This window comes from Canis lupus, chromosome 10 (genome assembly GCF_003254725.2).
Source record: "Canis lupus dingo isolate Sandy chromosome 10, ASM325472v2, whole genome shotgun sequence".
Lineage (NCBI taxonomy): Eukaryota > Metazoa > Chordata > Mammalia > Carnivora > Canidae > Canis > Canis lupus.
Window position 1 is genome coordinate 45,948,340 of NC_064252.1, and position 22,891 is coordinate 45,971,230.

General features: G+C 55.0%; 2 protein-coding genes across 8 annotated transcripts; both read left to right on the forward strand.

Annotated features, from left to right (window-relative positions):
* The first annotated feature begins 344 nt into the window (after positions 1–344).
* SEMA4C (semaphorin 4C) lies at positions 345–11,473 on the forward strand. Of its 4 annotated transcripts, none has more exons than XM_025464788.3 (15): positions 345–1,103; positions 3,888–4,036; positions 5,507–5,655; positions 6,009–6,071; positions 6,240–6,338; positions 6,436–6,532; positions 6,648–6,764; positions 6,865–7,016; positions 7,100–7,275; positions 7,619–7,763; positions 7,868–8,090; positions 8,213–8,325; positions 9,288–9,445; positions 9,535–9,605; positions 9,732–11,473. In XM_025464788.3, exons 2-15 carry the CDS (start codon positions 3,928–3,930, stop codon positions 10,559–10,561), a joined length of 2,502 nt encoding a protein of 833 aa, XP_025320573.1. In that variant the 5' UTR covers positions 345–1,103; positions 3,888–3,927; the 3' UTR covers positions 10,562–11,473. The 4 variants fall into 4 exon arrangements, with proteins under 4 accessions (XP_025320573.1, XP_025320577.1, XP_025320570.1 ...); XM_025464792.3 differs by having other exon boundaries at positions 3,891–4,036; XM_025464785.3 differs by lacking the exon at positions 345–1,103 and adding an exon at positions 1,789–1,869 and having other exon boundaries at positions 3,891–4,036.
* A 1,357-nt stretch (positions 11,474–12,830) lies between these two features.
* Positions 12,831–21,456, forward strand: ANKRD39 (ankyrin repeat domain 39). 4 transcript variants are annotated; one of them, XM_049115474.1, is made up of 5 exons: positions 12,843–12,986; positions 14,376–14,522; positions 17,229–17,332; positions 17,969–18,172; positions 18,859–20,560. In XM_049115474.1, the coding sequence occupies exons 1-5, from the start codon at positions 12,887–12,889 to the stop codon at positions 18,904–18,906; spliced, it is 603 nt and encodes a 200-aa protein (XP_048971431.1). In that variant the 5' UTR covers positions 12,843–12,886; the 3' UTR covers positions 18,907–20,560. The 4 variants fall into 4 exon arrangements, with proteins under 4 accessions (XP_025320597.1, XP_048971432.1, XP_048971431.1 ...); XM_049115473.1 differs by lacking the exon at positions 18,859–20,560 and adding an exon at positions 20,568–21,456 and having other exon boundaries at positions 12,850–12,986; XM_025464812.3 differs by lacking the exons at positions 14,376–14,522; positions 18,859–20,560 and adding an exon at positions 20,568–21,456 and having other exon boundaries at positions 12,831–12,986.
* The last annotated feature ends 1,435 nt before the right edge of the window (positions 21,457–22,891 follow it).

Here is a 22,891-nt window from a genome sequence, read left to right on the forward strand (position 1 = left end):
ATTTAACATTCTGATCTTGCTAATTATCTATGTGACTTTGAGCAGGTTGCTAAACCCTCCAGAGACTCATTTTATCTCTAACATCAGAGAAACAATAGCTGCCTGTTGAAGAGTCGTCATGAGGATGATGTGAGGAAATGTGTGTTGCAAAGTCTAAAGCCCAGAACAAATGTGAAGGATATTTGCCTATCAGTCTACCTCCACTTAATCACAGCATCTAACCTGGAAGAGGAGTCAAACACATCTCCCTCCCGGCCAGCTGAAGCACAGAACCTTCCCTGCCCATCCCATGCTGTTAACTTGGCTTGCCCTCTATCTCCAGCATCTCCAAGACCACAGCTTTTTTTTTTTTTTTTTTTTTTCCCCTGGTGGAAAGGAGCTGGGAAATGTGGCTTTGGCCAGTGGGGGAGAAGGGGCCTTTATGCGTACCAGCAAAGACCCGATTGTTACTGAATCCAAACTGGGCTGCTTTTCCCAATTATCTCCACTACTCTTCTGGTCTCCATTTTCAGATGCCAAGTTTTAACTCAGAACAAAAGCTCCTGTCGGGACTGATTTATAATCCAGATCTGCTGACGGGGCTCTACACTGTTCCTCCCCTCTAGGACTGCTCTCGCTTAAAGTTACCACCAAAGCCTCGGGGCTCCAGTCTCTCTACCTCTGTCATTTGCCCCTAGCCAAGAGGAGGCATCTGTGACTGGGTGCCGATGGGGCGGCTTCCCTGGGGTTTGTCCACCTGCCCAGCTCCGAGGACCAGCTGGCAAGGTCCACTCCAGCACCGCCCAGGGAAGGAGGCCAGAGCCACAAGTGACTTCTAGGAGCTGCTGTGGGCGGGGGCAGGCGCTTCTAGAGGTGGGAGTTCTCCAGCTCGGCTTCCCCTCAGCCGCTTTCATCTGAACAGGAGAGCTCAAGCTCCTGTCACTTGTTGTTCAGCCTTCCGGTGGCATCAGAAGGAGTCGTTTCTTGGGGGCAGGCTCCGTGCAACAGGAGTCTCCCGGAGGATCGTCTTCACCGGGAGCCGGGCAAGCGCGCCGCTGTCCCTCGGTGTGGAGCATGAAGACCGAGGGGCAGACTCCCCGGAGATAAGTGGGTCTTCCCGGCTGGTAAGACTCGTTCCAGCGTGACTGCGGGGAGCCGGGGGGCCCTGGGGTCAAAAGAGAAACCACTCTGGTCCGCCCCAAAGAAGAGCCTCGGTTTCCCCCGCTCCCCTCCCTGGGATACTCGCCCCGAGGTGGCTTGCCCGCGTTGGTTCCTGTGACCGCAGCGTGGGCGCTCCTCGGCCCCATTCCCGAGCCCAGGCGCCCGGCCCGCGGGTGGCCTTGCGGGGGGCGCTGGACTCCTCGGAAGGGCCGGGTGAGTCCGAACCCCCAAGGCAGTGCCCGGGGTCCCTCCCCCGCCCCACCTCCGCGCGCTGTGGCGCAGACGATGACTCCGAGGCGCGGGGCGGCGGGGCGGCGGGGCGGCGGGGCGCGGGCAGGGGCGGGGGTCGGAGCGCGCGGGAGGGGAGCCGGGGGCCCCGCGGGTCGCGGCGGGTCGCAGCCCCCTCCGGCGCTGGCCTTTGCGTCCCGCCCCCGGCCTCGGCTGACGCCCCCCCGCGCCTGACGTCAGGGGCAGGGGGCGGAGAGCGGCGGCAGCGCCGGAGAAAGAGCCGGCGCCCGGCGCGGTGGCGCGGTGGCGCGGTGGCGCGGGGAGCCCGAGCCCAGGGGCGCCGAGCCGAGCCGGGACCGAGGGGCGGGGGCGGAGGGGACAGCGAAGGAGGGCGGGCGGGCGCGCGCGGGCGGGCGGGCGGGCGGCGGCGCGCGTGGGGGCGGACCGCGATCCGAGCCGAACGCGAGGGCGGCGCCCAGGGATTCAAGCCGCGCAGAAGAGGTGAGTGAGGCCGGGCTTGCGCGGGGCGGGAGCGCCGGGGCTCCGGGGCCGCCGCTTTGTCCCCGACTCGGGCAGGGGCGGCCGCCCGCGCGGAGGACAGGGTCCGGGGGCGCAGGCGCGGGTGGCGGCGGGGACGGCAGTCCGCCCGGGATCCCTCCTGCGCCCCCCGCGAGCTGCCTGGCGGGGGTCGGGAGCCGGGAGGCAGCGCCCGCAGCCGTAGCGTCCGGAGGCGCGGACTGGCCAGGGACAGCGGGGCGAAGGGGAGAGGGGACCCCGTGCTGTCGGGCCGGCGGCCGGGATCCTCTCCGGGCCCCCGAACTGCCCCCGGCTCCCCCACCCCCGACGGAAAGTTTGGGGCGGGCTTGGACCGTGGCCGATGTTGTGGATCGGGTTTCCCTGCCGCGGCCCCCCGCCCCCCGCGCGCCCCGCCGGGGAGGCGGGCTGTCCCGGAGAGCCAAGCTCCCGACCCACGCCCGGCCGCCCGGTCCCCGGCGGGAGCGCTCGCGCTGCAGCCGCTCCGGGTGGCGAGGGTGGGGGGCGCCGCGCCCGGGCCCCGCGCTCCTGCGGCCCCCTCCCCGCCCGCGGCCCCTGCTTCCCCGCCCCGGGAGGAGCTGGGGGTGGGGGCGCCGCCGTGCTGGTCGCGTCTCGGAGCGCGCCGCGGGGCCCGGCCCCGGGCTAGGGTAAGGGGCAAGGGAGGCCTGGGGGCGTGTTGGGGGGCCGGAGGGGGGAGGGGTGAACGTACCCCCAGCCCCCCGCCCTTCCAGAGCTGGGGTACTGGGCCGACAGGGGGCGTCCGCAGGCCGGGCTCGCCACGCTCCCAGCGCCGCCGCTTTGTTTGCATTCAAATCCCGGGAGCTGGGGGAGGGGAGAACCTGGGGGTGGGGGGTGGCCGAGGACCAGGTCTTGGCGGGGACCCTTTGTTTTGGGGCGAGCAGGTCCCCAGCTTCTGTGCCTCCGTACCCGGCACTGGAAGGCCGGGGCAGTGGAAATTAATCCGGATGGTTGGCCCAGGCCGGGTCCCGGGGCGCAGTGCCTGAGTTGGGAAGATTGGGCAGCCCCGCGGGTAGCGCAGCAGGCGGCCCTGCCCTGGGCGTCCCCCGCGGTCCGAGAGGAGCCCTCCTCGCGCCCCGCACGCGCCTCGACTCCCCCGCCCCCGCCTGAGAGCGTCGCGGGAGATCCCTGATTAGACCCGAGCCGGCTGTCGTCCCGCGCCCCAAAGCCGGAGGGCTAGTGTCTCCTAGGAGGCTGTGCGGGGAACAGGATGAGGCCCTGGTCATTTCCACGCCCATCCCACCCACTTCCTGCCTCCCTTCTTGGGCAACAAAGGGGCCTCGGGAAGCTGGGCCCCTTCGGCTCCGGCCCCACTTCAGCCCTGCTGATGTGGAAGCCGGGTTTGGGGCTCTGCCGGGCTATTGTCTGCGCTGGGGGAGGGGAGAGGCCGGGGCCCGCACCCCACAGCCTGATGCATCAAGGCCGCTCCCTGGGGGCGGTGGGGGCCTTCTGCAACCACCCACCCACCCACCCTATGCCCCTTCACCCTGCCAAGGGGCTTTCGTGACAGAAGTAGATCTTGGGGCCGGCTGGAGCCCCACTGGGGGCAGGTCCTGCTTCCAGAGGTTATTTTAAGAAATCCTCAAATCTGTCAGGCCTGAGTGGGGGAAGGGGTCCCCTTTTAATTTTCTTAAACAACTTCCTGTTGAGAGGGAGTGGGAGAGGGCCTGGAGGCCAGAGGTTTCTTGGAGTGCCCACCCCTCCAGCTGACTCAGCTCCTCCCCTCCCCTCTGGGGGTCCCCACCTCCTTTGAAGGCTGTGGGGGCTGAGGCCAGGTGTGGGAGGGGACCTAGGCTCTGCTCCTAGGACTGGCAAGTGGGGAATCTAGAAGGCTCCTGGGGAGACCTGATCAGGTCTTCTGTACTGTCAGCACGCCTCCCGCCTCCCGCCTCCCGGCTTGGGCTTGTGTGGGCCCCCTTCCGGTCTGTTTTCTCTGGCTGTGATTCTGACCCTTTCTTTTCCCCCAGCAGGGCGGCTGGCCTGGAGCTTAGAGCGGAGGCTTTTGCCATGGCCCCACACTGGGCTGTCTGGCTGCTGGCAGTGGGGCTGTGGGGCCTGGGCATTGGGGCTGAGATGTGGTGGAACCTGGTGCCCCGGAAGACCGTATCTTCTGGGGGTGAGTGCCTAGTCTTCAGGAGGAAGACCAATGTGGGGAGGGGAGGTCAGGAGGGACTGGTGGGGTGAGAGGAGCGATGGCCCCTAGATTGTGCCAGCTTTATTCTGCTGTTGGGCTCGAAGCCCACCAATGTCTATAACACGGCTTTCTAAGAAATGAGAGAGAGTGGCCCCAGGGACCCAAAACTAGTAGTCCTGGGATATCCTTTCTTCAGAGGCTTAGGACAGGACCTGGCTGTCCCTGTTTTGCAAGGAAGAGAGACCATTCTGTATCATTCTCCCTATGTCTTACTTCTGGACTAGCACTTGCATGAGCCCACAGAGAAAACTGACCCCAGATAGTATAAGGCAGAGAGTGTCATCACCCCTCCTCCCCAAAATCTTTCTGGCTTTCTGGCCCCAGGAGCCCCCTTCCCTTATCAGCCCTAATAGACCCCTTCTGCTGCCCTGACACTTGTGCCCTCTGGTGGCCCTGGATGTGTTTACGCACGTGTTCTTGCGGGGGGCGGAGCAGCAGCCCTGACGGCCCTTTGCGGGAGCACACCTGTACTAAGAGGTGATGTCAGGTGTTTGTATCATCTGTGTTCTCTGGGGACCTGGGATGAGCTCACCTCCCACAGGCTCCACACGGGGGCTAATGAAGCCCTCCCTTGCCAGCCTGTGTCTGGCTCCAAAGACTAAGGCTGGTTTAGGGGGACCCTGAGGACAGGTCGGTAGCTATTTTGGGTGCTGACGTAGTAATCCTGAGACTATATCAGTGTTGTCGTACCTTTCATGGTTGAACAGCAACAAGGCTTCCCGGCCCTGAGGCTTCAGTGCCTTCTTTGGTCCCTAGCCTCTGGCTTCCCCTGACCACCCTGGCCTGGCCTCCCAGGCCCAACTCACTCTCCTGCCATCCCTGCCTGCCCCAGGCTTGTATCTCTGGCAGCCTGGATTTGAGGCCCGCTGGAGTGAAGAGTTTCCTAAGGCAATTTCTGTACATACTGCTTTGCTGGATCAGGAGCTGGGGCCCGGCTGGACCTTGATGTGGCACCGGGCAGCAAAGAAGGAAGCAGTAGCAGAGGAAGCTGGGAGGGGGAAGAGCCCAGCTCTGCAGCCAGAGGTGCCATTGACCCTGAGAGTGAGGGCCATCAGTCTGATGGCTTCCTCTGGCCGGAAGCTGTGGCTGAGATATCCTTCCTTCCTCTTCATCAGCCCAGATTTGCCACCTCCCAGGCTAGGAAAGGCCAGGGAGGCTTGGGTGGAGCTAGCAGAGCCAAAAGGTTGTTAGAGAAGGCCCATTATCACCGGTCAGGGTGCTTAGCTGGCATCTGCTCGTGGGGTACTGGCTGTAATGTAGTCAATACGAGTGATTAGGCCCAGGAGACTGTTATGGAGAGGAAGGCTGACTGGGGGGGGGGGGCTGCCTAGATAGAGCCCCAGGAAGGCCTGCCCATTCACCACCCTACTGACTCCCATCTTGTCCTTGCAGAGTTGGCCACAGTAGTACGGCGGTTCTCCCAATCGGGCACCCAGGACTTCCTGACGTTGACCCTAACTGAGCAGACAGGGCTTCTCTATGTGGGGGCCCGGGAAGCCCTGTTTGTCTTCAGCGTGGAGGCTCTGGAGCTGCAAGGAGCGGTGAGAGGTGGGGGAGCGGGAGGCACACAGGCGTGGTGAGAGTGGCAGGACTCAGAGAGGCTTTGCTGGATCAAGCTGTCCCCTCAACCCTGTTCTCCTCTGTGGAAATTTTGCTCAGTCTCTAGGCCCACCCTCTTAGCAGAGTGGGCATGCTTTTCCCTCATCTGCAGCTTTTGGGGCAGTCTAGGGTTTCTGTCCTCTGTTAAAATAAACTCCCAGAGAATGGGGTCTGTGTATCCTTATTTGTGGTATCCCTGTGTGGCTGCCACAGGCCATGCTTGTGGCACATACTCAGGGCACATGTTTACTGTGTACTTGAGATGTTGACATGCCTCCCTTTGCCCCCTTCCCAGATCTCCTGGGAGGCACCAGCTGAGAAGAAGGCCGAGTGCATCCAGAAAGGGAAGAGTAACCAGGTGGGTGCTCAGAGTAGGCCAGGAGAGCCAGAGCCTCAGTACTTCCACTGGCCAGGCCTCATGGCACGTGCTGTCTCCCCCCTACCCTGACCCTCTCCCATTGTCCCAGACCCATTCTTGGTCCTTGTGTCCCATGTCCCACTCTAAATGAATGCCTCTTTCTCCCAGACGGAGTGTTTCAACTTCATCCGCTTCCTGCAGCCCTACAACACTTCCCACCTGTATGTCTGCGGCACCTACGCCTTCCAGCCCAAGTGCACCTACATCGTGAGTTCTTTCTTCTCCCCTCCATCCCCCTCTTTACCTTTCTCTGGACCCCCCAGCATTCTGCATCTTATCCTTATTGTCTCTTCCCTGCCCCTAGGACATGCTCACCTTCACTTTGGAGCGTGGAGAGTTTGAGGATGGGAAGGGAAAATGTCCCTATGACCCAGCTAAGGGCCACACTGGCCTCCTTGTGGGTGAGTGGCTGTCCCCACTGCAGACTGGGGCATTCCCCAAAACTCGTTTGGGTCTGCGTGGCTTGAATGTGTCTTCATGTCTCTTCTGGCCTGCCTGACCCTCTGTCTCCCATAGACGGTGAGCTGTATTCGGCCACGCTCAACAACTTCCTAGGTACAGAGCCCGTTATCCTGCGTAACATGGGGCCTCACCACTCCATGAAGACGGAATACCTGGCCTTCTGGCTCAACGGTGAGCCCCAAGGAGCTGGCGTGGAGAGAGGGAGAGCCATGGGTGGGGGGCCCTGCAAGGGCCCCAGGACCACTCACTAACCCTCCTCCCCTTCCTGTAGAACCGCATTTTGTTGGCTCTGCCTACATACCGGAGAGTGTGGGCAGCTTCACGGGGGACGATGACAAGGTCTACTTCTTCTTCAGCGAGCGAGCGGTGGAATATGACTGCTACGCCGAACAGGTGGTGGCTCGGGTAGCCCGGGTCTGCAAGGTACGGAGTCCTGCAGTGGTGAGCCCTGGGAGCCCTGCTGGCTTGGCAGGACTGACCAACAGTGCCCCCTTGCCATCTGCCAGGGAGACATGGGGGGTGCACGGACCCTGCAGAGGAAGTGGACCACGTTCCTGAAGGCGAGGCTGGTGTGCTCTGCCCCCGACTGGCAGCTCTACTTCAACCAACTGCAGGCACTGCACACGCTGCAGGAGGCCTCTTGGCACAACACCACCTTCTTCGGGGTTTTTCGGGCCCGGTGGTGAGTTGGCCAGGAATCCTTGGGGGGTTGGGGAGGAGGAGGTTTTCGGGTCAGGGATGGTCAATCGGTGCAGGCCTCTGGGTAAAGTCCAAGTAGTCAGTTGACTGGAAGCCAGGGAGGATGTTGGGCATCTGCCTCTTTGCAGAGCACCCTCCTGCCACGGCAGGTGGGGAGAAAGCTGCGCAGTGCCCCCACCACCCCCCAAGTGGTATGTTAGAGCAGACCTTCCATTGCACACGCCCATGACTGCTTTATGTGGGCCCTGCCTTCCCTGTACATGCCATGGACTGGGGTAAAGGAGGCACCATGTGTGACACTAGGGCTCCCTCCTTTGCTGTGACAGGGGCGATGTGGACATGTCAGCAGTCTGCGAGTACCAGCTGGAAGAGATCCAGAGGGTATTCGAGGGTCCCTACAAGGAGTACCGTGAGCAAGCCCAGAAGTGGGGCCGCTATACCGACCCTGTACCCAGCCCGCGGCCAGGCTCGGTGAGTCCTCCAGAGCAGGGATGGGCTCTGGCCTCAGCTGCAGTACCCACCCGCACATGCTGACCACTGTCCCCCCTTTACCCCCCTCCCCGCCCCACCCCCAGTGCATCAACAACTGGCACCGGCGCCATGGCTACACCAGCTCTCTGGAGCTGCCTGATAACACCCTCAACTTCATCAAGAAGCACCCACTGATGGAGGAGCAGGTAGGGCCTCGCTGGAACCGGCCTCTGCTTGTGAAGAAGGACACCAACTTCACTCACCTGGTGGCTGACCGGGTTACGGGGCTTGATGGAGCCACCTATACGGTGCTGTTCATTGGCACAGGTAGGCACTTGGGGATGTGGGCATGGCTGCTCGAAGCTGGGTGTCTGGGGTAGGGAGATCTGGAGCGGCCCCTGGGGCCCTGTGCCCTCTCATTTACACCTGTCTTCCCCCAACCCCCACAGGAGGCGGCTGGCTACTCAAGGCTGTGAGCCTGGGGTCCTGGGTGCACCTGATTGAGGAGCTGCAGGTGTTTGACCAGGAGCCTGTGGAAAGCTTGGTTCTATCCCGGAGCAAGGTAGTAATCAGCACCCCACTCTGTCCCTCCGCCTTCCCTTGTCTTTTGCTTGGCCATTGCCGGGGTGGGGAGGGGCACTGGAACACACCTCGCTTAGCTTGGGGCGGGTTCCAGGAAACAAGAGTGCTAACGGAATCTGCGCTCCGCGGGCGTTATATATAGCCAGGTCCCCACGGGGCTGTGTTCCCAGAATTGGGCCTTGGCAGCTGCTCCCCATGCTTCCTTCAGACCCCTTGAGGTTGTGCTGTGTCTCTGCTACGTACAGCCTCTTCTCTGGTGGGGCCACTGCTGAGTGGGCCTCTGGGGCTGTTTGTTCAGGACGCCCTATGACACTGGCTTTCCTACTGGCCCCCGTTGCTGCCCGGTCCCAGCCCTCCAGTCCCTTGACTGTTCGTCTGAAGCACTGCTTCGGCTTGCATCCTACCAATCCTTCTGGTCTGCTTTGTGACTCCCCTGAACTCTCATGTGTTCTGCCTTGACCAACTATTGTGGCTCAGATTGTTCTCCAGAACATGGAATAGTGGCAGAAAGAAGGTCTATGGTTGAAGAAACAAATGGATTGGCAGTCACCATTCAAACAGAGGAAAACACCTTATATTATGCTCGTGCTATTGTGAGGGCAAATGGGCCTAGCGGAAAACACACTTCCTGCACTATTTATACCGTACTGGAGTGTGTGTGTGTGTGTGTGTGTGTGTGTGTGTGTGTGATTATATTCCTCAGCCTCACAGTTCCACTCTTCTTATCTAAGAAGGTCACATCTCTAAGGTGCTTAGGATTGTGTCTGGCTTCTAGTAAGCCCTCTGTGTGTTCTTCGGTCCTTCGATTCCCCCCTCAGACTTGAACACGGCCCTCTTCCTCCGTGGGCACCTTTGCTCTTGCACTCCCATGCAGCAGTCTGAGCTGGCCCTGGGCCGTGTCCCAGCCTGGCTGACCCCCCCTGTGTCCTGCTTCCCTTGCAGAAGCTGCTCTTTGCAGGCTCCCGCTCTCAGCTGGTTCAGCTGCCCCTGGCCGACTGCGTGAAGTACCGCTCCTGTGCTGACTGTGTCCTCGCTCGGGACCCCTACTGTGCCTGGAGTGTCAACGCCAGCCGCTGTATAGCCGTGGGTGGCCACTCTGGGTGAGTGGGGCTTTGCACGTGCTGAGACCAGGGGTGAGGGGCAGGCTGGTGGGAGCCACGATGCCCATGGACCCTGCTTCCCCAAACAGGTCCTTGCTGATCCAGCACGTGGCAGTCTCAGACACGTCAGGCATTTGTAATCTCCGTGGCAATAAAAAAGGTGAGCTGCCTTTTTTCTCCCTCTTTGGGTAGGATGGGCCCTGGGCATGAGCTAGAACGTCTGCTGCTCCCTGTGGCCCTGGGTTTCCTGTGCTAACTCTGCTCTCTTCCCTCTCTACTGCTGCAGTCAGGCTCATACCCAAAAACATCACCGTGGTGGCAGGCACAGACCTGGTGCTGCCCTGCCGCCTCTCCTCCAACTTGGCTCATGCCCGCTGGACCTTTGGGGGCCGAGACCTGCCTGCAGAACAGCCCGGCTCCTTCCTCTATGACCCCCGCCTGCAGGCCCTGGTCGTGATGGCTGCCCAGCCCCGCCATGCCGGGGCCTATCACTGCTTTTCGGAGGAGCAGGGGGCGAGGCTGGCCGCTGAAGGCTACCTGGTGGCTGTGGTGGCAGGCCCGTCGGTGACCCTGGAGGCTCGAGCGCCCTTGGAAAACCTGGGGCTGGTGTGGCTGGCCGTGGTGGCCCTGGGAGCCGTGTGCCTGGTCCTGCTGCTGCTTGTTTTGTCACTGCGCCGGCGGCTGCGGGAGGAGCTGGAGAAAGGCGCCAAGGCGGCAGAGAGGACCCTGGTGTACCCGCTGGAGCTGCCCAAGGAGCCCACCAGTCCCCCCTTCAGGCCCGGCCCGGAGACCGATGAGAAACTCTGGGACCCCGTGGGCTACTACTACTCGGACGGCTCCCTCAAGATCGTGCCCGGACACGCACGCTGCCAGCCCGGGGGCGCGCCCCCCTCTCCACCTCCCGGCATCCCCGGCCAGCCCCTGCCTTCGCCCACCCGGCTTCACCTGGGGGGTGGGCGGAACTCAAACGCCAACGGCTACGTGCGCTTACAGCTGGGCGGGGAGGACCGCGGGGGGCTCGGGCACCCTCTGCCGGAGCTGGCCGACGAACTGAGGCGCAAGCTGCAGCAGCGCCAGCCGCTGCCAGACTCCAATCCTGAGGAGTCCTCAGTATGAGGGGCCCCCACCTCCTCGCAGGGGCAGCGCGGGAGGCGCGGCCTCTCCTTTTGCACAGGCACCAGCTACCTCAGGGACATGGCGCGGGCACCGGGCTCGGCCTGGGACGGACCCTGCCCAGCACCTGCCCGGCCATGGGGACCTGCTCTGCTCAGCACGGGCACTGCCACTTGGTGTGGCTCACCAGGGCACCGGCCTCACGGGAGGCATCTTCCTCCTCTCTGTGAGGGGCTGTGAATCACGGACACACGGGACCCCAGCAGCCAAAACTTTTCAAGGCAGAAGTTGGAGATGTGGGTGTGTGCACACGTGTGTGTGACTTAGTCTTCCTTTTTCTGTGCGTGTGCCTGTGTGTGTGTGTGTGTGTGTGTGTGTGATAGTCTTCCTTTTTCTGTCAAGTCTTCCCTTGGCCTGGGGTCCTCCTGGTGAGTCATTGGAGCTATGAAGGGGAAGGGGTTGTATCACTTTGCCTCTCCTACCCCCACCTGTCCCCAGTGTGGGTCAGCGATGTACATATGGGGGTGGGCTGGGCAGGGTGCTGTACCCCTTTGGGGGAGTCCAGAGCTCTGGAGTGGGCCTGGTCCTGCTCCTAGGGCTGTGAATGTTTTCAGGGTTGGGGGGAGGGAGATGGATTCTCCTGTGTGTTTGGGGCAAGGGTGGGAGGGGCCTCCCACTTGGCCCGGGGGTTCAGTGGTATTTTATACTTGTCCTCCCTTACAGGGCTGGGAAAGGTTGTGTGGGGGGGAGGGGGAGGGAGGAAGAAAGAGGGTGGGCATGCTGTGGATATTGCATAGCCTCTCCCAGCCCTAGGAGGAGGGCTCCTAACAGTGTAACTTATTGTGTTCTCGCGTATTTATTTGTTGTAAATATTTGAGTATTTTTATATTGACGAATAAAATCAAGAAAATGATACTGCTATGGGAAATGTTACTGCTATAGGGATAAGACATTCGGTTAAAACCTTCTGGGCTGGACTAGCCTCACCTCCCCGTAGTTCTGGGGCAGCTGCCCCTACAGTTGTCCGTGCCTGCTTGTGCCTCTCCAGAGGGGGAATGTAGCCCAGGCTCCAGTGTTTTCCCACAGTGGTAGCTGTGGGGCTGGGAACCAGACCAGGGCCACAGCCTCTTGGGAGCCAGCTTTGGCTTCTGGCCAAAGGGAGAAGTTAGGGCATTGGGAGCAAGGCAGGAGAGGAGGGGCCTGGCTTCTCAGAACTCTGGGAAGGGGAAGTGGCAGCTGTGGGGGCTGTAGGAGAGGAACTTCCTAGAAAGCTTAAGGTTGTATGGACTGGCTTGTGTGAGGACGGGGCTCCCAACTAGCCTAGGGGAAGCTTTCTGCCTATCCTCCAGAAATGTTAGTCCTGAATGCTTCAGCTATGTGAAGTGTGGAACTTTGCTCACTACCACCCAGTGTGCGCCAAGCCACTGTCCTATGGAAGGAGTGGTACAGGGAGCCCAGATGTTTGTAAGGAAGAGAGGACCCAGCCTGGATTCTGTAGTCCATGCCCACAGATGGAGGCAGTTCAAGTGAAATGGACTCCCTACATTTGACTGGTCTGGAGGGCCTGCAGTGGCTGAAAGGGGCTGCTGCCCCGGGTGTCCTTAGCTGTAGGAAAGGGCTGTGATTTGCCGACTTCTGGGGACGCTAAGCTTCCAGCATGGTCCGTCAACCTCAGCCCAGAGGATGTTTTGATATATGAAGCCTGATACAGTAAACTAGGCCCCCACTGGAGTAGGGTTGGGCACAATGCAAGGCCCACAACCCAAGGCCCCGTTCCTGCCCTTGGGGTTTTTCTGTGCTCCTAATGGCAAAAGTCATGGCCACCTGCCTCCCATGGGTTTTCAAGAACCGCGCAGGAGGCGCGAGAGGAGGGAGGGGGGAGCGAGGTCACTGGGCCTGGGGTGGTGCAGAAAACCGGGGCGGAGGACCTGGGGCGCGCCCGGCGACTCCCTGCCCTGGGGAAACCGGTGGGCCGCAGGGAGCCTCGGAGGGCTGGGCCCTGGCGAGCCGCCACACCCGCCCGCCGCGTCCCCACACCCTCCGGGGCTGGCGGCGGCCCGGGCGCCATCCGCCCGCGCTCTGGGTCTGGGGACCCGGCGCCCGGCCCTCGGCACTCGCTTAGCCTGGGACGCCCTCGCGCGGCCGCCGGGGAGCGCAGCGCAGCGCAGCCAAGCCCCGGCCCCGCCTGCACTGGCCGCGGAGCTACAGCCCCGCAGAGCCGGCCTCCGAGGACGGCCGCGGCCCCGCCCCCGGCCCCCGCCCCGCCCCGCCCCCGGCCCGGCCGCGCGTGCGCACAACAGCCGGGGCGGAGCGAGCTCCCGGGCCGACATGGCGTCGCCGCAGCCCTGCGCGGACGGGCCCTGCTGCTCCTGGCCGGGTGCGGCGTCCGGCGTGCAGCAGACGCTGGACGAGATGGACTTCGACAGGGGTGAGACTCCGGCTCTCGCCAGATCGTGGGACCAGGGAGGGCAGAGAAGCGGGGCCGCGGCGCGCCTGGTGGGGGCGCGGGCGGGCGGTGGGCTCACAGCCCCCTGGTCGCGGACATCCCGCGCGGGACCCGGCACGAGCTCGGCCACTAGAAACTTCGCTTCGCGCGCGGGTTGGGAAACGGGGGCCCTGGGTTCGGCAACTTTCCCAGGTGCTGGGGCGGGGCCCGGTTCCTCGGCCGGGGCGCCGCCGGGAGACTCGGGCCGGCCCGGGGGTGTGCGGGGTCGGGGTCGGGGTCGGGGGTCGGGGGTCGGGGGTCGCAGCCACGCCGAGGCCGTGGAGCGTCAGAGGGGCCGCGCTGCGAAGGGAGCTGACGCCCTGGCCGCCCGCGTGAGCCCCGGGGTCCGGCGGCACACGTGGGCCTCGACGCAGGTGGCGTCTCTACCTTTGGGGCCCAGAGACGGAACCCTTTTACCCCATACTCCATGGAAGGAGGTGGCATTGCCTGTAAGGACAGAGTAAGGCTGAAACCCAAGTCCTCTCTTCTCGGGAAGCAGCGTGTCCTCTGTCAGGGCGGAGGCCGCTAATGCAGCACTAACTCATCAGCTGTTGGGTAGATGCTGCCGCTTTATGTGCTTTCGGATTTAATTGACTGTGAGGCAGCCGTGCACCCGCGCAGCGGCCTCCATGGCGCCTCCCTCTGGGCTGCTGAAGCAATTCCCTCTTGGGCCTTCCTGCTTCCACTCCTGCCCTCCAACCGTGTTTTCTACGTTACGCAGAAGCCAGAGTAAACCTTTTGAAAGTATTAAATCAGATAATTTTATTGCTTTTAGAATCAACTCAGATTCCCTTCATGGCCTACAAAACTGTGTGATCTAATCCCTGCCTATTCTACTTCCCTGCCTCCACTTTATTTCTCATCCTTTTTTTTTTTTTTTAATTTTATTTATTTATTCATGAGAGAGAGAGAGAGAGAGGCAGAGACACAGGCAGAGGGAGAAGCAGGCTCCATGCCGGGAGCCCGACGTGGGATCGATCCCGGGACTCCAGGACCGCGCGCCCCAGGCCAAAGGCAGGCGCCAAACCGCTGAGCCACCCAGGGATCTCATCCTTTTCTTTCCCCAGTCGCTATGCTTCAACCACACTGGGCTTGTTTGGGTTTCTTAGGCAAGATCTCTTTCTGACTTACAGCCATGGTACTTGCTCCTTGGAATGAACTTCCTGCAACATTGAGGAACTCCTTGGTCTCACTCAAATGTCACCTCCTCCGGCCCACCCACGATGAACACCCCATTCTAGTAGTTCTCAGCTGAAGGGGCCAGTTCTAACCCTTAAGGGTCTTTGGCAATGTGTAGAAACAATTTCAGGTTTTTTTTTTTTTCTTTTTAAGATTTTATTTATTCATTCATGAGAGACGCACAGAGACATGGGCAGAGAGAGAAGCAGGCTCCCTCTGGGGAGCCTGACACAAGATTTGATCCTAGGACCCCAGGATCACCACGAGCCAAAGGGAGTGCTCAGCCACTGAACTACCCAGGTGCCCCAACAATTTCAGGTTATTATGGCTGGGAGGGTGCTACAGTCATCTAGAAGGTAGAGACCGGGAATGCTGGTCTATATCCTACAATGCACAGGACAGTTCCTCCTACCAAAGAATTAACTGGCCTAAAATGCCAGTCGTACTGCTGTTGAGAAAGAAACCTTACCCCTGTCCAAAGGAGTAAGGTTTCTCTGATATATTACTTCCCCTCTGTTACTCTGATATATTATCTTTCATCAAAGCAGTTTTTACCACCTGATATTACTTTGTTTGCTTATTCATTTATTATTTCCCACACATGGGAAAGATCCTTATCATGTGGATCTTTTTTTTTTTTCTTCATATCTCCTCTGTGGGTTCATTTTCCCTTTTCCCAAAGTATATCCTTTAAAAGTTTTTTTCAGTGAGTATGATTCTCCAGCTCTCTGTCTCTGTATCTCCTAACTGGTAACTTAGTAGGGTGTAAAATTCTAAACTGACAATTACTTTTTCCCTCTCAAACCTTTGGAAATATTATTTATCTTCTTTTTCTGCTACTACTGTTAATAATTCTGCTGGGGGTGTCTGGGTGGCTCAGTCAGGAGAACAAATGACTCTTGGTTTCAAGGTTGTTAGTTTGAGCCCCACATTGGGTATAGAAATTACTAAAAAAAAAAAAATGTTTTAAAAAAATTTAGGAGCACCTGGATGGCTCAGTTGGAAGTGCATGCAACTCTTGATCCTAGGGTTGTAAATTCAACCCCACATTGGACGTAGAGATTACTAAGAAAAATAAGTAAACATTTTTTTAAAATCCTGATAATCTGATTATGATTCTTTAGTGACTCATGATCTTTTCTTTTTGGTAACTTAAATGTTCTCTTTATTCCTGATGTTTGGTCATTTTACCATGGTAGATTTGTTTTGATTAATTCTCTTTGGGATTAAATGTGGTTTTCGTCTGAGAATTCATGGTTGTCTTACTTCAGAATAATTCTTAGACATTATCTCTTCAGATAGTTCTTCTCTCCCATTCCGTCCAATTTCTCTCTCTCTCTCTGAAACTTTTTTTTAAAGATTTACTTATTTATTTATTTATTTAGGCTAGAGAGAGAGAGAAAGAGGCAGAGACACAGGAGGAGGGAGAAGCAGGCTCCATGCCGGGAGCCCGACGCAGGGCTTGATCCCAGGACTCCAGGATCCAGGATCGTGCCCTGGACCAAAGGCAGGCGCCAAACCGCTGAGCCACCAAGGGATCCCCTCTCTCTGAAACTTCTGTTGATACATTTTGCCTTCCACCTTTCCTTACCTCTCTTTACCATTTGCATTCTGGGTGCTTTCCAAATCACTAGTTCTCTCTCCAGCTAGTTCTGCAGTACTGTCCAACCATCTGTTGTTGCTGTTTTATTTCAGTGATCCTATTTTTTATTTACTGACTTTTTTTTTTTTTTTTTTAAGTAATCTCTACACCCAGCATGGGGCTCAAACTCATGACTCTCAGATCAAGACTCACATGCTCTACTTGCTGAGCCAGGCAGGTGTCCCTAACTTTTGTTTCAGATCTCCTTGTTCTTTTTTTTCTCCCTAAGGTTCTGTTGATTTGTAGATTGTATCCTTTCATCTCTGTGAACACGTTAAAAGTGTTTTAGATTGTGCTCTTATGGCTCATTTTTGAAGCATGCATTTTTTTCCACTTGTTGTATTTGCTGACTGTCACATGGTGGTGTTTTGCAGCTTTTAATTTTTGAGCTCACAGGGTAGGTGGTGGGGTGGGTGTCTTCTCTTGTTAGAGATTATCTACATACCTTTGTTGTCTAGTGGAGATATCCTTATAGGACATTTTTTAGAAGTTCCCTTTGGCACAGCCCTTAGAGCATTCACTTGTCTGGATCTGTTTTTATGACATCTTTAGCTTGAGAGTTTTGCTCCCCAAGGGTATAAATAAACATAGGTCCCCTTATACAGTGATATATGTCAACTACTTCTCTATAAAGTTGGAAAAAATATAATACAGTTAATAAAGTTTACATGATGGGAAAAATACAAGAATATAAATTTCCACATCTCCAAGTTACATGAGTCATGGTATTTGATTTTTTTAGATTTCTTCTGCCTTTGCTGTCTTCTCACGCCTATTGAAATGTTGTGTTTTCTCATTTCCTTAAATTTGTCTTCACTTTCTTCTGGCAACTGGCAATGTCTTTTTCTTGCTTTTGAATTTGCCTATATATTCAGACATTTTAGACATTATTTAACATTTATATGTTTGAAGTGGAAAGAAGAGATTTGTGTCTGCCCAGCCCTACTGTCCTGATTAGAGAAAGCCCCTTGTCTGTCTTGTTTACAGCTATATCCCCAGCTCCTAAGATAGTCCTTGGCACAGGAGAGATTTCAGTTAAATTTTTTTGTTTGTTTATTTAGAGCTCAAGTGGGAGGAGGGGCAGAAGGAATGAGAAAATCTCAAGCTGACACCCCTCTAGGTGCTGGTGGAGGGCCTGTCACAGATGCGGGGCTTGATCCCAGACCCTGTGATCATCACCTGAGCCCAAACTGAGAGTCAGGTGCTCAATAGACTGAGCCACCCAGGCACCTCTCAGTTAATATTTTTTGAATGAATAAATCCCCCATTTTATAAATGAGGAAATGGAGGTGCAGAGGTAAAGGAATCCCTAAAAGTCTTCCAGTCATTCAGCATTATCCAGCACTTTGGTTGTCTTTCCACAGGAATCTGGTCAGCAGCCCTGAATGGAGACCTAGGCCGAGTGAAGTATTTCATCCAGAAGTCAACAGACCCTAGCCAGCCTGACTCAGCTGGCTACACTGCTCTGGTGAGCTGAGGAGGAACATGGGGTCGGGGGAGGGAGAAGCTTTCCCAGGAATGCCTGCTCTCTGTGGCCGAGGGTGTGATGTTGCCTTTACTCTCGCCCTTTCTTCTCTCCCAGCAGGTTTTCACTTTTATTTTATTTTTCAAAGATGTTATTTATTTATTGAGACACACACACACACACACACACAGAGAGAGAGAGAGAGAGAGGCAGAGGCAGAGGGAGAAGTAGGCTCCATGCAGGGAGCCCGACATGGGACTCCATCCCGGGTCTCCAGGATCAGGCCCTGAGCTGCAGGCGGCTTTAAACCACTGCGCCACTGGGGCTGCCCAGGTTTTCACTTTTAAACATTGTGTGAACCTCATTTTTTTTTTCTTAGTGTTAGTGCTTTACATCAGTTATTTAATTTCATTTACCTAACAGTCCTGTGAGGTAGGAATGATTATTATCCCCATTTTCCTGCTATTAACTGATGCTAGAAATGAAGAAGCTTGTCTTGATCACACAGCTCCTGGAGATAGCCGCTGAGATGGTTCCCATCCTCTCGCTCCATAGCCCATGCTCCCACCCACCCACCCACCCACCATCCTTGTTGCGGGCTGGGCTCTACTGTCTGACCTCGGTCTCTGTTCCCTGCAGCACTACGCCAGCCGCAACGGGCACTATGCTGTATGCCAGTTCCTGTTGGAAAGCGGGGCTAAGTGTAATGCCCAAACCCATGGGGGCGCCACTGCTCTACACCGGGCCAGCTACTGTGGGCACACCGAAATCGCACGGCTCCTGCTGTCTCATGGGTCCAACCCCAGGTTGGTGGATGATGATGGCATGACCAGTCTGCATAAGGTATGTATGCCTCCTTACCCCCTTCAAAAACTGGGTTTTTGTCAGATAAAAGTTAGAACATGTTCACTTGTAGAAAATATGAAGAAAGCAGAAGAGCACTTGTAATGCCAGTGCTTACCAGTCATCGCTTTAGGATTAATGTATAACCTGCCAGCATTTTCCCTGTGCATGTAAATTACAATTTATTTCTTTGCTTTCATGATATGTCATGAATGCTGTTTCCATGAGGTTAGTTTTCTGACACTCACACTTGCTCTTGCCTACTCCTGTAGCCCACTCTCCATCCAGTAGCCAGGGTGATCGCTCAGTTAATTTTGTTCTGAATGGAGATACCTACGCATGATAAAGAGTTCAAGGAGTGCAAAACAGTACAGCATGGAAATGTTTCCCTTCCACCCTGACACCTGGTCCCTCAGTCTTCCAGGGCACGCTGCTGCTCAAGGCATCACTTTTACTGATTGCTTAGCATTATGGAGAAGTGGTTTGTGCATATTTTTGGTGGTACGTGTGTAAATGTATTCTCTGTGAATTTTAAAATAAAATTTAAGCAGTTGACTACATGACTTACCATGAAAACCTGTGGCAGACACTTTTCTGCTGTCCATCAAAAATTTGTGCTCACTCTTTCATATTAGAGACCTGTCTCTCAGGGCTTTGCGTCCTGGACTACCTTCTGCTCCCTCTAGGCATATTGTGTGGCGAGTTCTCAGCCAGTAGAAGACAAGACACACTGATGAGCCTTTCTTCAGGAAGAAAGCTTTTAAGAGCCAGTGTTCTAGTCCATCACCCCAGCCAGTAAGAGAGACACCTAAGGGTAGCAGATCCACAGCAAACAACCCGGACTCCAGAAACCTGGTAGGACAGGAAGGTGCTTGCTTTGGTTTACAGCAGCCTTGAAGAGTTATGTCTGTGAGGATATTTTCATATTTTGAAACATCTGACTGTTGAATAATACATGTTACTATTTTTTAATGTATGATGTCTGTGGGGGTAACACTTCGGTAGAGATACTAGTAGGTTAAATATGTAGCAGATTTTATTATGGTTTTTAAAACTTTGTAATACCTCTTATATGAGGCATAGGCATACCTCAGAGATATGCAGACCATCATAATAGAGCAAGTCAGAGGAGTCTTGGCTTCCCAGTGCCTGTAAAAGTTATATTTATACTATAGTATAGTCTATTTAGTGCACACTAGCATTATGTCAAAAAAATTATGTACTTTAATTTAAAAATACTTTATTGCTGGGGTACCTGGGTGGCTCAGTCGGTTAAGCGTCTGCCTTTCGCTTAGGTCATGATCCCAGGGTACTGGGATCGAGCCCTGCATCAGACTCCCTGCAGGGAGTCTGCTTCTCCCTCTCCCTCTGCCTGCAGCTCCCCTCACTTGTGCTTGATCTCTCTCAAATAAATAAATAAAATCTTGGAAAAAAAAAAAAAGACCTGCTAAATAAAGACCTGGATTCATATTTGAGATGATGTTTGCTACTAATATTCATTTTGACACCTTTCAAAAGCCCCCGTGGTGCATCAGCCTGATTTTTGGGAGAAATAGGGAATAGAGTGGTATAAACACAGTTGTTAAGAGTTGAGACTTGGCAATCAGACAGACCTGGTTTAGGATCCCCAGGCTACCATGCCAGCTCTGTGACATTGGACAAGTCACTTAACTTGTATGAGCCTCAGTTTCTTCATCTGTAAAATGAGAATGATGGTAGTTCCTACCTCATATGCTTATTATGAAAGTTAAATAAGCTAATCTGTGTAAGTCACCTTAACTCTCTTTTCTGGAGGAGGTAGATTAAAAATTGATATCCAGGTTGGGATCATCTATTTCAAAGGAAGAGGAGAAAGCTGGGAAGCTGGACCCATTTTTCTCTGCTCATCTGAACGTTCGCAGAGGGTAGAGGCCATGTCTGGTTTATCTTGTGCCTACAGTGCCCAGCTGATGGAAGACTGAACATTTGTAAAAGAAACTTAGAGATCCAAGGTTCTATATTTGTTTTTGTTTGTTTAAAAATTTTATTTTTAAGTAATGTCTACACCCAACATGGGGCTCACAGAACACCAAGACCACGATTCGTGTGTTCCATCAACTGAGCCAGCCAGGCATCTTTATTTATTTTTAATGTGCAGGCCTGGGCAGAGAAGGATGGCTACTGAGCAGGAAAAAAAGAAAGAAAAACTCAAGCTAACTGCCAGAATAGCACTAGGTATTCCACCAATCTGATGCAAGTCATTGAGTTTTGGTAGCAGTTAGGGTAAGTCTGCTCAGGAGCTGGCATCTCCCCTTTCCATAAGATCATTTTTAGGACCAAGAGATGCCCGGAGGTGGAGCAAGAAAGGGCAGGGCCCAGTGGGGATATGGCTTGATCCGGGCATCTTTCTCCGCAGGCTGCCGAGAAGGGTCATGTGGACATTTGCTCCCTGCTGTTGGCACACAGCCCGGCCCTGAAGGCTGTCCGGGATCGGAAGGCACGACTAGCATGTGACCTGCTGCCCTGCAACAGTGACCTGTGGGACCTGCTGGCCAGCTGAGCTGCCACCTTTCTGTCTCAGACTGCCGTGCCAGAGTACACAGACTAGCCCTCCCGGCCCTGCCTTGGTCAGCATCCGTGCTGGGGTGGGAAACTGAGGCCTGAAGAGCCCCGTCCTGGCTGCTGTGGAAGCGAGGGGAGTAGATGCGGCGGAGCTGCAAATGCTTAAGCCTGGACAGATGATCACATTCTAAATTAGTTCATGTGGAAACATCTATCCGTTTGGAAAAAATAAAGTTGTATCCTTACCTCATCCATGCACAAAAATAAATTTCAAGTAGATTAAAGAACTAAGTATAAAAACAACTACATAAGTATTAGAAGAAGCTATGGAATATATGTCACAAAGCTGCTTTCTAGCTCAGCACCCTTGAGAAAGATCACTTGGCCCATCTGTCCCTGCTTCCTCATCTGTGAGTGAGGGCCTGCCTCAGAGGCCTTGTTAAATGAGTGAATATACCGAGAGCACCAGAGTGTGCCAGGCACGTTGCAAACTGTGTTAGAGCATCCACTTTTTCAAATTTTATTCATTTTAATAATCTGATAGATTAACAAGTGCTATTGTTTTATTTTGTGTTGCTAATTACCAGTGATGTTGACCATCAGTGATGTTGACTGTCTTCTGTAAACTTCCTATTCATACCTGTTGCCTAAAGATTTTTTTTTCCTTTTATTGATTTGTAGGAGTTCTGTATTATGGATATTAATCTTGTTTATATATATATATATTTTCTTTCTTAACATCACTTTGTTAGTATCTGTTCATGGAAATTGATAATCCATCATAGACAGGAGTTTGACAATATTAAAATTTAAATGAGCAGGGCTAGTAATTTTATTTCTTTGTAGCTACCTAGAGAAATATCCACATATCCATATATTTACTTACAGAGACATCTACAGAGTTGTGCATTGGAGCATGTGCAGTAATGTAAAAAATATAGGAAGAAAGGAGATAAGTTAAATGCTCCTGGCTAGGGAAATGATGAAATTCTGGTAACGTGTCATTGGCATGCAGTGCAGGCTAACATGGAAAGCGCACTGAGTTGCGATCCCAGTATGATGCCTCTTACAACATGTCTGTAGAAACACGTGTACATACACAATACAGGGAAAACGTGGGAAGGATATGTATTACGCTGGTATCTGTGGTGTCGTGGTGTCCTCTCTTCTGCTGTGGCGAGAGTGGTTTGTCAAGTGCGTTGTGAGCTTTGTTGTTTGGGTTTTTTACTGGCAGTAATCTTTCTGTAAGAATTAATACCAATTTCACATGGAAGAAGCTAGTTTTCTGGTGAGAATTTCTGTTGATGCAAAATGCCTTATCCTCAAATGTTGAGGGAGAGGAGTTCTAGAGTCAGTGGCAGACGGTGGACCAGAGTTAAAGTCTGTCTTGTCTTATTTCCCTTCACTCTAGTCTAGGCAGCTTTCCCTCTTCATAACCAAAGGCAAGAAATTAACTTTGACAAAAACCCCTAACACATAAGGACTGGATTTCTTTAAAAAACTCTGGGTCCGGAGTCTCAAAACTTGGACACATTTAGTGAGAAGCCAGCTGTGAGCCACCATTCTCAGCTCTTTGGCGCCTTGGGCTGTCCTTGACCTGTAGTTCTCCCTCCCTCTTGTTCTGGTCATCCCTGTTCATGCAGCTCCAATTCTGGAGCCTGATGTACTATCAGATTTCCTTTCAAAGGTCAAGTCAGAATTCAAGGCACAGCTGGGTGAAGCGCATGCTGGGCATCTTAAATTAGGAAGTTTGGTGACTTGAGACAGGTTGCTCTGTGACTAGATTAATGGCTAACATTCCATACTTGGAGTGGATCTCAGGCTAGCTCCCCCGTGGAAAGGCATGCTCCCAGCCCAGCAGAGCATCGGGTAGGGGATCTGGATGTGTGGAGTATGGAATGTTTTTCAAGAGGTAGGAGGTGCCAATGACAGGCTGCGCTCGGTTCCTGGCTGTCATGTGGTGTAATGCACTGGCTCTCGGAGTGGCAAGGGAGAAGCTGGGGTTGGGGGGGGTGGGTACCTGGGAGAGGAAACTAGTAAAAGAAAGGATGGCAGCCTTGAAACTGGGAGTGGGGGGGATCCCTGGGTGGCGCAGCGGTTTGGCGCCTGCCTTTGGCCCAGGGCGCGATCCTGGAGACCCGGGATCGAATCCCACGTTGGGCTCCTGGTGCATGGAGC

Excerpts from the sequence above, each read along its gene's own strand:
- SEMA4C (XM_025464788.3), top strand. The coding sequence starts at position 3,928 with ATGGCCCCACACTGGGCTGTCTGGCTGCTGGCAGTGGGGCTGTGGGGC. Across the intron at positions 5,656-6,008 it reads CTCTGGAGCTGCAAGGAGCG|ATCTCCTGGGAGGCACCAGC; the intron begins GTGAGAGGTGGG and ends CCCCCTTCCCAG. Across the intron at positions 6,533-6,647 it reads CCACACTGGCCTCCTTGTGG|ACGGTGAGCTGTATTCGGCC; the intron begins GTGAGTGGCTGT and ends TGTCTCCCATAG.
- ANKRD39 (XM_049115473.1), top strand. The coding sequence starts at position 12,887 with ATGGCGTCGCCGCAGCCCTGCGCGGACGGGCCCTGCTGCTCCTGGCCG. Across the intron at positions 12,987-14,375 it reads CGAGATGGACTTCGACAGGG|ATTTTATTTATTCATTCATG; the intron begins GTGAGACTCCGG and ends TTTCTTTTTAAG. Across the intron at positions 18,173-20,567 it reads GCATGACCAGTCTGCATAAG|GCTGCCGAGAAGGGTCATGT; the intron begins GTATGTATGCCT and ends CTTTCTCCGCAG.